The sequence below is a fragment of the Lagopus muta genome, chromosome 1 (genome assembly GCF_023343835.1).
Source record: "Lagopus muta isolate bLagMut1 chromosome 1, bLagMut1 primary, whole genome shotgun sequence".
Lineage (NCBI taxonomy): Eukaryota > Metazoa > Chordata > Aves > Galliformes > Phasianidae > Lagopus > Lagopus muta.
Window position 1 is genome coordinate 9,609,983 of NC_064433.1, and position 12,191 is coordinate 9,622,173.

The 12,191-nt window shown below is 37.8% G+C and overlaps 2 protein-coding genes across 8 annotated transcripts in view; both read left to right on the forward strand.

Moving 5' to 3' along the window:
• Positions 1–12,191, forward strand: part of LOC125688256 (uncharacterized) — a 494,473-nt gene that overhangs the window by 436,428 nt on the left and 45,854 nt on the right. The window lies entirely within an intron of this gene.
• The window catches only part of PCLO (piccolo presynaptic cytomatrix protein), a 318,968-nt gene that overhangs the window by 164,768 nt on the left and 142,009 nt on the right, over positions 1–12,191 (forward strand). For all 6 annotated transcript variants that reach the window (XM_048934047.1, XM_048934048.1, XM_048934051.1 and 3 more), the window contains exon 7: positions 9,417–11,628. In XM_048934047.1, coding sequence (XP_048790004.1) covers positions 9,417–11,628 — 2,212 coding nt within the window. The remainder of the gene's footprint in view (positions 1–9,416; positions 11,629–12,191) is intronic.

Below are 12,191 nucleotides of genomic sequence, written 5' to 3' on the forward strand. Positions count from 1 at the left end.
GAATGTTCTCCAGGAGAGGAGAGCAAATAAAGAGAAATATTTAATCATAACTTCAGTACTTGCTGATTGTATGTAAGCTGATGTTCAAACTACATGATAAAGAATTGCACACTCGTGCAGAGCCCCTAGACAATGCATGGTAAGGTAAATGGCATTGATGATTCATCAGTCAAAATAATCATCATCACTGTTCAGCCAGCCTGGCTCCTGTCTGCTATATGTACAGTGAGGTACTGGAATGATTACTATGCATTCAGATTCCATAAGAGAGATCTGAAAATTAAAGCAATGTTTCCTGCTAAAATACTGAAGCAGCTAGTTCTATAAGCATTACAGATTATGGAAATGTTCTTTATTTTTGTTTATGTACTTATCAAAGATCAATTAACATAAGTAATATCATCAGAAAGTACTGTAAAAAACCATACTAGGTTCCTCCTTCAGTGATCTAAAAATGAATTAGCAACAATCTTCATTATGAGAAATGACTTGACGATGAGAAGAACACACATAAAAAAGGCAGAAAAGATAAACAATCCAAGTGTGTATTTGGAAACAATCCTAGCTGATACCTCATCAGAATACATTCAGAAACCAGAAGGCTCAGGTATAAGATCTGGATTTCTGTATTTTTCCAGGCAGCACAATCTTATTTAACCATGGTAAGCACTGTGAAAAGCACGTTCTATTTTTCTTGTGCTTTTTCTTCAACTACATTACTATAAGCTCACCAAATTTCTATCTTCCTGTCCTGTTTATAACAGAAAATAAGAAAGTTATGAGTCTAAATATTGATATTAAAATAGGAGAAAGAAAATTCATTGAATATCACTGCTTTCTTCTTCCCTGTCCCTATGCAGTTTGAATGTCACATTGACAATAAGCTGTTGGATGAATTTATAAAAAAATGGAGCACTTGCTTTTCTGAAAATTTCAGTGTCATATAAATTATATATAATAATTCCTAAAACAGTCAGCTTTAAAAATATATCAGCAAATATATCATAAAAAGAAAAAAAGAAAAAGATATAAATTTAAACAGGTGAAATAATGAAAGCTGTTCTTCTTCCATGAAAAGTTCTATTTTGTATCAATATACCAATATAGCAAGTTTCTTTGTAAGCTAATTAGTAAGCATATTAGTGCTACCTTCAAAAGATGGGCTCTTTGGAGATTTTGAGTGGGGTGTGAGAAGGTAATTTGGTTTTGTTTAACTTGTATTGCTTAAAAATGGGTTTCTATCAAACTGGAATATCCACTTTTATGTGAGAATAAGAATGGGGATATATTTTTTGTGTGGTCTGGCTAGTACACTTTGTAGAAAAAAAGTAACAGAAAATCTGGGCATACTGTGAGTGGTTTTCACACTTCATAAGTATGGCCATCTGTGGCAGATGATCTGCTCTTGTGTTTGTTGTCAGGTTTGGTTTCATTCATTTGGCTTAGCTGGAAGCTTCTGGAGAGAGATTGCTCCTATCCTGGGAGCAGCAGAGCATATTTTAGAGGGAATTCTCATGCTTCAGAGAAAGAGGAGTGGAGAGAGAGGGGAAAAAATGTTGCATGCAGAAGTTCAGAGAGGTGCCGAGAAACTGCAGAGAAGTGACAGGAATGGGTTCACAAGCTGAACTGATGGAGAAAATGACCTGTCCAGATGAGGTGGAGGAGATTGTGTAGAACTTGCTGCAGACTAGAAGGCTTCTGAGTTGTTGGAATGAGATGAAACTTGGAAACGAGGAGTCAACAGGAAAGGCGAGTGTCATAAACCACTGTCTACAGTCTGCCTGACCAAATTCTGTTTTAAAATGTTACGTGTAAGTGTTCATATGAAATTTAGCCTCTGAGGTTTTTTTACCTTTTTTGCATGTCTCTGCTACTTCACAACAAAAGTCTGGTTGAATAAAGGGTCTTGTCATGCCTTCTAATATGGATGTAGAAATATAATCATCATCAGTCTTCTTAACTTCACTATTCAATCTGTTATGTAGAATTAGACAGTGTAAACACACATTCTGGAATGAGGATTTCGGCTTATTTGAGAGTTTTTAGCTGATGATATAACACAGGTTTATCAAATTGTTCTGTGTCAGTTGTACTGAGCTGACTCCTTCAACTGTGCTGTTGTTCACTGGAGTAATGCTGGATATTTTGATAGCTGTGCCACCACTATGAAGCACTGTTGGTTCCGATAAACCAAACCTGGTAAACCTTGCAGAGCTTATATGCTACTGGAGGGGAGTAAGAAGTGTGTTTTTCTACAGTAGAAAATGTTGCAGTAGTAAATTTTAGAGCACTTTTGGAAAGGGAAGGAAGGAAAATTAATACAAGTTGTTTTCCAGGCACACAGCAGTGTGGATGAACTCAGGGTTGAGCTGAAAAGACAGGAGGTGTAGCCACATAAAGAAAGACCTGCATTATGCAGTCAGATGTTTGAGAAGTTTGTCTAATCCGTGTTTTACAGCTAGACTTACATGGCTGTTGTCCCCCAGCATGAACCACATTTCAGAGAAAGTGATTAATAAGGCTCTACTCACTCTGTCTCCTTTAATCTAGACCAGGGGAGCAAAGCATTAGAAGTGCAGAATGGAATAAACACTGCCTCTAAGTCAGAAAGAATGGAGCCCAAAGCCTCTGACTGCTGAGGTGGTGAGATTCCTGCATGGAGAAAATGATTGAATTCAGCTACAAAACAGCTGCTGCATGAGGAGGCAAAACCAGGAATTCAAACTGCAGCAATTGCTAGGAGTGGAACTGCCATGTCTCATGTCTTGAGACATGTACGGGTCACGTTTGTGTCACATGAGGTTGTTTCTACAGCCATTATGAGAAACAGGTGTCATTATGGGGAGAGCTGAATTAAAAATCTGCTTTCTTTCAGTTCAATAGTGTGGAAGACTAGCTCAGATTAGCTCTGTACCTTATGTCTGCATTTGGGCAGATGAATTCTCAGTCTAGCAAATAAACACAGGCTGTGGAGCAGCATGTGAGGTCCTGTCAGCCACTATCCACTGGAGGAAGCAAGTAGCAGAGAGTAGGCAGAAAAAGACAAGATTTTCTCACACCTTCTTTGTTTGTTTGCTTTTTATTGTAAAACAAGATTAATATTTCCATTGTTTTTGAGAGAGGGTACTTTTTTTCTTTAATTAATCTGAAAACTGAAAGTAGTCTGATATCAGTTGAAAACAGATGGTGTTAATTCAGCAAACACATGTCCTACTGATAAGCATAAACTGTTCTGAATTTTTCTCACCAGCACTTTCTGGCCAGGATTCTCTGACTGCAAAGGGAGAGAATTAGAAGTATGTTCTCACTGACTGGGTCTCTTCGCAATCCAGTAAAATTTTTAGTAGATGAGATCTGAGCTTCAAACAGGAAGAATGTTCCTCTGATTGAAAGGAATTACGTATAATCATGTATGTTACATGATGTGAAACTGTGTGTTATTAATTACAGTGAGTGAATGACCCCATGCAAAAAAGATTTATTACATAGATTTGTCCTTCCAAGATGAAGGAGTGTGGTGCTTTTTTCTACTGCCACAAATAGCTTCATTATCAACTAAATCTGAAATTTACAATTAATCCTCTGTACAGTATCCTTTAAAATAACTGGTTTGAAATACCAGTGGCAGAATCACATAGCCTCTGCATCGGAATGTGCTACTTAGGTACAGCTCTGTGCCATTAATTAATTAAATCTGAAAACAGAGAGTGCTGGAGATAACAGCACATCATGTGCATACAACAATTTTTATCTTTATTAAACACAGGGAGCAAATGGTCCATCTGCTTCACAGACCTGATAACTTTCCACAGGTTAAGCTGGGAATTTCTGAGTATGTATCTGCAGTTTTGAACTCCTTTACATAATGCACACTGCTGCTGAAACGACAGGGTAAAAAAATAAGTGATGATGAAGAAACACTAATGGTGTTATAGTGTGGTATAATGTATTGTAATATAGAATATAGCCCTCGTCAGTCTGCAGCCTTTTTCTATTATTAAGCACCAACTTATAGCAATTTTAGTTTTGTCATTATTTTTTTCTTCAGGTGGTGAATCTTTCTCTTTTACAACTTGTTATGCAGAGCAGAGACTTCAACATACTTTGTACAAAATGTTTTGTCATTTATTCCATAATCTTTCAGGTTATAGAAGCAGAGTATTTTTCAAAAACCTTATCTTCAAAAACTTTTGTGGGTCATGAGGAAAATAGAATCTAGATAAATCCATTCATTTGGATACTTTCTGACTATCTTCTGAAAAAAAAAATCACAAAGAATTTACAGTTAGGGAAAGATTTTACTTCACAAAAGTATCTCTGAATTGATGGTATGAAAAAATCCTTATTAAATCAGGCCAGTTCTGAACTATGTCTGTAGTAAAATAGTACATGGAATACTAACTAGAGTTTATAGTAAAAATACAGTATTGGGGATTGGGAGAGGAGTGTTTTCTTTCTGTGAAGTTTATTTGTAGTTTTTAATATACTGATATACGTACATAATTAAAACTCTGTAAGGACCAGAGAGATGATCATTCCTCTGTACTCATCACTGGTGAGGCTGCACTTGACTGGGCCCCTCATTAAAGGAAAGACATTGAGGCCCTGGAGCATGTCCAGAGAAGGGCAACAAAGCTGCTGAGGGGTCTGTAGCACAAATCTTATTAAGAGCAGCTGAGGGAACTGGGATCATTTAATTTGGATCACTTTGAAAACCACCGTGTGAACTCCACATCTGTCTGTAGTTTGAATATCAAATTTTCATTGAATTTCTCCTTTTTCCTCCTGAGATCAAAAGAAGCATATGTCCTTTTATGTGTTTTATTGAGGAAAGACACTGATATCTCATGTCACATCAGCTGTTAGGGAGTGCACTGTGCTGTTCCTCTTGCATTTGAAGTAAAAATGTCAATTTCAAACAATTTCACAGAGAAAAAGAAAGGAGCAAAAGGATGGGAAGTACAGAATTGCTCATTTGAAGAATGAGAGACTCTAACTGAAAGATATGAAAGAAAAAAATGCATATTGTTTTGGAATAGACTATTTCTAAAAAAATTATACTGGTTTTGACAGGGTGATACTTATCACTACAAAGCATCCAAAGGAGTGAAGAAAAAAAAAAAAAAAAAGGAGAGAAAATCAGACTGACTGGCATTCCAATGCTGCTGTGTGATTTAGGAACTAGTTTTCTGCTCCACTGCTCAGTTCCCAGAGCAAAATTGCTCCAGAAAAGTAAAAGATGATAGTTCCATTAAAGAAAAGCTGTCATATTACTCATGAAACAGGGTATTTCCCTCCTATACACAAGGCCAAATTCAGCTCATCTGACTCTTCTTAACTCTTCTTCCACTCCCATTATCAGCAAAGACACCTGAGGAAAGACAGTGCTGGTTGGCTGGTAGGGTTTTATTGATGGTTAGACACTGTGCAGAGTTTGTATTATTCCACTGTATTATTTTATAAATACACTTTTGAATACATTTTCCTTATGTTGCAAAATTTCTGTTTTCCTTTACTTGGTTTCCAAACTGTGATTTGTCATGGATGTTGTACCAGCTAGTTGAGAGAACTTCCTCGATGTTCTTGCTCTGTTTGTTACCAAGAGTAACAAACCTCTAGCCATTGGCTATATGGTATCTACATCACAGATGTAAAGTCCAGAAGGGTCCACAAAAACTTGGATGAGAAATATTTTTTGTTCCTCTGTGGTGTACAGCACTTTCCTCCACACTGTTGAGTTCGCAGAGGATTGTGGCAAAGGGGTGTCTTCTGCTGTGACATGGTTTACTTTTAGTTTTCATGGTGTCATGGAGTGTAGGTAGTCTAACATCACTATCTATTGCAATCTATTTGCCTTTTTTCCAGTTCCCTTCTCCATCACACTGATGGGAAGTGAGCAAACAGCAGTATGGTGCTGAGCTGCTTGCTGGGTTAAACCATGGCAGTGGGGAAGCTGTAGGCCACCATGAGGCCTCCTTTTGTATTCTCCAGGCTGAACAAAGCAAATGACTTCAGCCACTCCTCATATGTCTTCCCCTCTAAACCCTTTGCCATAGCCCTCTTTTTGATGTTCTGTAACAGTTTTATGTCTTTCTTATGCTGTGTTGCCCAAAATTGCCTACAGTATTCAAGGTGAGGCTGCATCTGCACAGAGCAGAGCAATACAATTCCCTTCCCTCAACCAGCTAGCAATGTTGTCAGGCAGAAAGATTTTGCTAAACCTGTTTGTATTTTGAGTTCCTCTCTGTGATCTTGTCATTAAACTGCAAGACTGAGGAATGTATTCTTCTCCTATTTTTATTTTCAAAACTTTGTTAACAATACAAATTACTGGGAGAAGGGATCATAGGATCATAGAATGGCGTGGGTTGGAAGTGACCTTAAATATTATTGAGCTCCAACATCCTTGCCTTGGGCAAACTTGTTTCTTTGTCAGTTTTTTACTCTGTAGTACTGAGGGAAGCGTATCTATAGCTTTGTCTCAAGCACAAGCTTTCGGGTTATTTTTGCAAGTTCAGGTTCACCTCAGAAGCTGATATGACTACCATTGTATCCATCCCAAAGGGAAGTCCCAGAGTAGGTTGAAATTCTATGTAATCACCAGCAATAAATTAATACTTTAAAAGGTTGTCATGGTAAAAGAAGCAGAATAAATTAGTTCTAGAGATTTACAGTCAGCATGCAAAGCAATGATTTGCTAAACACGGAAAGATTTGTAAAAATCACGGAAGACAATAACAGATGACAAGAAGCAGATAGCTTAGAATGAGGAAGGTGGAAAATATGATAAGATATGGCAGAAAATATTGTGGCTTCTTAAACCAAAGAGCTCACTAACGTCACCTGCCTTACATCCAACTTAGCATTTACATAGTAATTGTAAGCCTGAGGAATGCTTGTCCATACTTGATGATTTTTTAATTTCTTTCTGTAGTAGTCCGATGAAGGTTTCTTCTCTCTTTCCTTTGGGTACTTTAAACCTAAAATGAGCATAATTTTATGCTCATACTACAGTAACCTAAAATACACAGAGCGTTGATAGTGGAAATATTCCTTTCCACTTCCAATACTTTCTTGATCCAATATTTTCTTGCTGCTTAAAGAGATTAGAATTTGGTGTAGATCAGACCTAGCTTGGCTGTTTTCCCCAATCCCTTCCAGCAACGAAAATGCAAAATAAATAAATAAATAAATAAATTTACTACTACTCTAAATTTTTATCTACCAAAATACTGAAGTTGAACTTCCTTTACATCTACTAACACAGTTCCTAGGTAACATGTTGATACAACTGATCATGAAAATATCTAGGAAGAAAGAAAATAACATTTTATCACAGTATTAAAATCATTTTTTCAAGTGTAAATCTTATGAGAGTAGTAGCTGAGTTCTATAGGTTGTAAATACTTCTCCAAAAGCAAGCCTCAGGTCTTCCTGTAGTGTTCATCAATCTGATATGTAAACAAATGTAGTCTTTTTATGTAGACAAAGTTATTAAATGACGACACTTTTTTCAATACAGTGCAGTTTTAGTTGACATGGGATTTATTCATCAGCAATATAGCTAGCGTCCAAAAATAATTCTGTAAATGTTACAGATCTTTTAATGAGTGTGTTATTAATAGCTGTTCCCCAAAACTGGTGACCATCTGTGATCAATTCACCATCTGTGATTGCTATATGAATATGGGAGGGGAGAATAGTGGTATTGGACTGAATTTACAATATAAATTAATAGCCAACTAGACCTACTGTAGATGATTAATTCGTCTTTGATTGTAGCTACACACTACAGCTAGAAAAATTATGTTCTTTGATTTGTTGGCACAATATGGGTTTGGGGAATGGACATTGAAGTTGAAAGGGAAGTTGAAAACAAAATTAAATTACATTTATTGAAATCTGAAACATACAAAAGTTGATGGTATTGAAATGAAGACGATGAAAAGAGATTAAATGGCACTTGAAAATGTACTGAATGTTTTTCTAAAGATCCATTACAAATGTGGATTATTGTGATTTGCTGAGATTAGCTTAAGCTTAGCAGAAAAAGAGGTTGTCAGCTCACTAAAAACTTTTAGACTTTCTTGTCAAACAAACTAGGACAACTGCTATTTTATTGCTAATTAAAATTATTCCTATTTATTTCTTATTTGAGTGAAGTAGCATTTATTTAAGTAGAAATTCCATTTTTAATTAATAATAGTTAATGCTTGGAAAGTACTGTGCTTGCCTGCGGAGGCAGAAGTGACAAGTTGGTTAATATTCTTTTTATTTCATTACTTAAAGATCACTGAAGTGTTTCTGTATTTTTTCTCTCAGAAGGCTGCATTCTATAATAGCTGGTGTGATTATTCCTGTGTACGTGTATAGACCAATTCTTTATCCTTAACTATGGCAAAATCCATAAGAAGCTGTTGGAAAGACAGGGTACAATCTCCGAATCATTCAAATTTAATGTTTCATTGTATCTATATTGAAAAGGAGCCTACATTTACTTCAAAACCTTTCACAAGCACTAGTAATGTAGAGGGCATTGTAGCTTGCATCTAACTAGTTGTGTGTAACTAGCCTGTTTCCTAGCTGATGGAGAGAGTAGAGAGCTCCAAAAAGTATCTCATCAGTATATGATATGTACTTTTCTTAGAGAAGCATTAATCACCCTCCTACTATTAACTGTGGGGAGTTCTGCGCACCTGGCGTGAAGTAGATTATTGTATTTTTATGTCGCATAAATTTTGATGCTGTAATGTATAGCAGTGGAGTTAAAGAAAAACAGGAAGGTTGACTAAGGGACTGGACTACCTGTTGTACCAAGTAGGTTGGCACTAGAAAGTTCTTTGATGTCTGGATTTTAGTTCAAGTTGTAACTGATCAGTATGCACTCAGAATCTTACTCAGAGATTTCTATTACACTGTACAAGTATATGTTTATATATAGACGTAAATATCTATGTATGTACATTTATAATTATACATATAAATTATTTCCATTAAATGTTAAGTAAAAGGACAGTGCATAGATCTGCATATACTAACCTCACCCTAACACATATACATATAATGTATGTGTTTAGGTATGTCAAGATTTAAAAAAGTAACTTTTAAATTACAGTATTAATTCCATTTCAAGAATATAACATAAATTTTTCAGTGTCAGGTTAAACAAAGCCCTAGTGAGTATCTCCCTTATTTTGCATTAGACTGCTCATTTTCTTGATCTTCAACAGGCTACAAGAATTTATGTGATCCTGTTTCCTGAAGTTTATTCGAGGACACCACATACTTCCTCTTTGTTACAGAAAGTATGTGGCTAAGATACAAAGCCGTACCATTAATAAGGCTTTAGATTCCTTGTGATCTATAGGCAATCAAGCCTCCAGAATAGTGATTGAGTCTTGTTTCTTCTGTTGCAGACAAAAGGTTCTTCAAGCATCACTCCATCTGGCACTCAGAAAAAGGTGAAGAGGACTCTGCCCAACCCACCTCCAGAGGAAGCAACAGCAGGAACTCAGTCAGCATATACTTCTGTGGGATCAGTTTCACGCAGAAGGATTTGTAGGACCACCACTATGGCCAGAGCCAAAATTCTTCAGGATATAGACAGAGAATTGGATCTGGTTGAACGGGAATCAGCCAAGCTTAGGAAGAAGCAAGCAGAGCTAGATGAGGAGGAAAAAGAAATAGATGCCAAACTGAGGTATTTGGAAATGGGCATTAATAGGAGGAAAGAAGCCTTACTGAAAGAAAGAGAAAAGAGAGAGCGTGCCTATCTCCAAGGAGTAGCAGAAGAACGTGATTATATGTCAGACAGTGAAGTTAATAGTACCAGGTCAACCAGAATAGAAACTCAACACGGCTTGGAAAGACCACGTACTGCACCCCAGACAGAATTCAATCAGTTTATGCCACCACAAACCCAGCCTGAGACACAGTTTGCCCCTGCTACAAGCCCATATGCTCAGTATCAGTATTCATCTCCTGCTCTGCCTACGCAAGCACCAACTCAGTTCACACAGCAGTCACATTACCAACAACAGCAGCCTTTGTATCACCAGCAGGTTTCCCCCTATCAGACCCAGACAGCTTTCCAAACAGGAGCTACTATGTCCTTTACTCCACAGGCTCAACCTCCACCAACTCAACAGCCATCCTATCAACTCTCATCACAGATGATGGTGATACAGCCAAAGCCAAGACAAACTCCATTATATTTGGAGCCTAAGATAACAACAAACTATGATGTGATTCGCAATCAACCTCTCATGATAGCACCAGTTTCAACTGACAATAATTACGCAGTATCCCAGCTAGGCAGTAAGTACACTACCTTGGACTTAAGGATAGGATTAGATGAGAGAAACAGCATAGCAAGCAGCCCTATATCAAGCATATCTGCAGATTCATTCTATGCAGATATAGACCACCACCACACACCCCGAAATTATGTACTGATTGATGATATAGGTGAGCTTACTAAAGGAACAGGAACACTTGGTTCTGGTTTTAGCCTCCATGAAAAAGATCTAACCAAAACAGATCGACTGCTTCGCACAACTGAGGCCAGGAGAGCACAAGAAGTATCAGACTTCCTAGCACCACTGCAGACTTCTTCTAGGTTACATTCCTATGTTAAAGCTGATGAAGACCCAATGGAGGACCCTTATGAGCTCAAACTTCTGAAACACCAGATAAAGCAGGAGTTCCGTAGAGGTGCAGAAAGTCTTGATCACTTGGCTGGCCTATCACAGTATTACCACCCGGAGGGCAGCTTCAGGCACTTTCCCAAGTCTGAGAAATATAGCATAGGTAGGCTTACCCTTGAGAAACAGGCTGCTAAGCAGCTTCCAGCAGCCCTCCTTTACCAGAAGCAGTCAAAACACAAGAAAGGTTTGATAGACCCCAAACTAACAAAGTTTTCACCTATCCAAGAAAGTAGAGACCTTGAGCCTGACTATTCAACCTACATGACTTCATCAAGCACATCATCACTTGGGGGAATTACTACTAGGGCAAGGCTTCTTCAGGATGATATAACTTTTGGCCTTAGAAAAAACATCACTGACCAACAAAAATACATGGGCACACCACTAACTTCATCCATTGGTGCAGGCCTCGGGGCTGCACTAGGTCCAACAATGAGATCCACCTTACAAGATGAAGCAGACAAGTCTTATAGCAGTGGTAGTAGATCTAGACCCTCATCCCGACCCTCCTCAGTTTATGGGCTTGATTTGTCTTTGAAAAGGGATTCTTCCAGTTCTTCTTTAAGACTGAAAGCCCAAGAAGCTGAACCCCTAGATGTTTCGTTTAGCCATGCAACACCTTCTGGAAGAACTAAACCCACCAGTCTACCTATTAGCCAAAGCAGGGGAAGGATCCCAATTGTAGCACAGAACTCAGAGGAAGAAAGCCCACTAAGTCCCGTTGGTCAACCAATGGGAATGGCAAGAGCAGCAGCTGGACCCTTACCACCAATATCTGCAGATACCAGGGACCAGTTTGGATCAAGCCATTCATTACCTGAGGTCCAGCAACATATGAGGGAGGAGTCACGGACTCGAGGCTATGATCGAGATATAGCCTTCATCATGGATGACTTCCAGCATGCCATGTCAGACAGTGAAGGTAAATTAGGCCTCAGACTGGTATCTTACTATCACAACACAAACCCTCATTTCTATGCATGTGTCTAATTTTTGTTATACTGCAAAGACTCATTCTTCATGTTCCTTGGTGCATCTTCTATGTAACTACATTTTTTTTTTTGAGTTTTTTGGTTGTTGTTGTTTTTTTATTTTACCCTAACAGCAGTTTCTGGATGGTGTTACGCTACTCTGGCATGCTCGCTGTATTGTTGATTTGCATTCCTTTTGGTTTTGCTTGTGCATTTTCCTTTTCTCTTGTTATTATCTACTTTTCTAATGATAGTGTGTAGAATATTCTGTGTACAATGTGTGCCCTACCATCAGTCTTTATGTGGAGCCTTCTCCGGTGACTGTGGATCATTGAACTTATTTGCAATAGTTTTTGTTGGGATTTGGACACAATCTCCTAAATCCTTTATAAAAGCCTCTAGTGATTTTATTTGCATGAAATTTCATTGTAGAATTCAAGAGCCAATAATTCCATCTCTTGATGCACCACTTTAGATCTACATTTACATTGAAATAGTATGTTCATTAAGTACA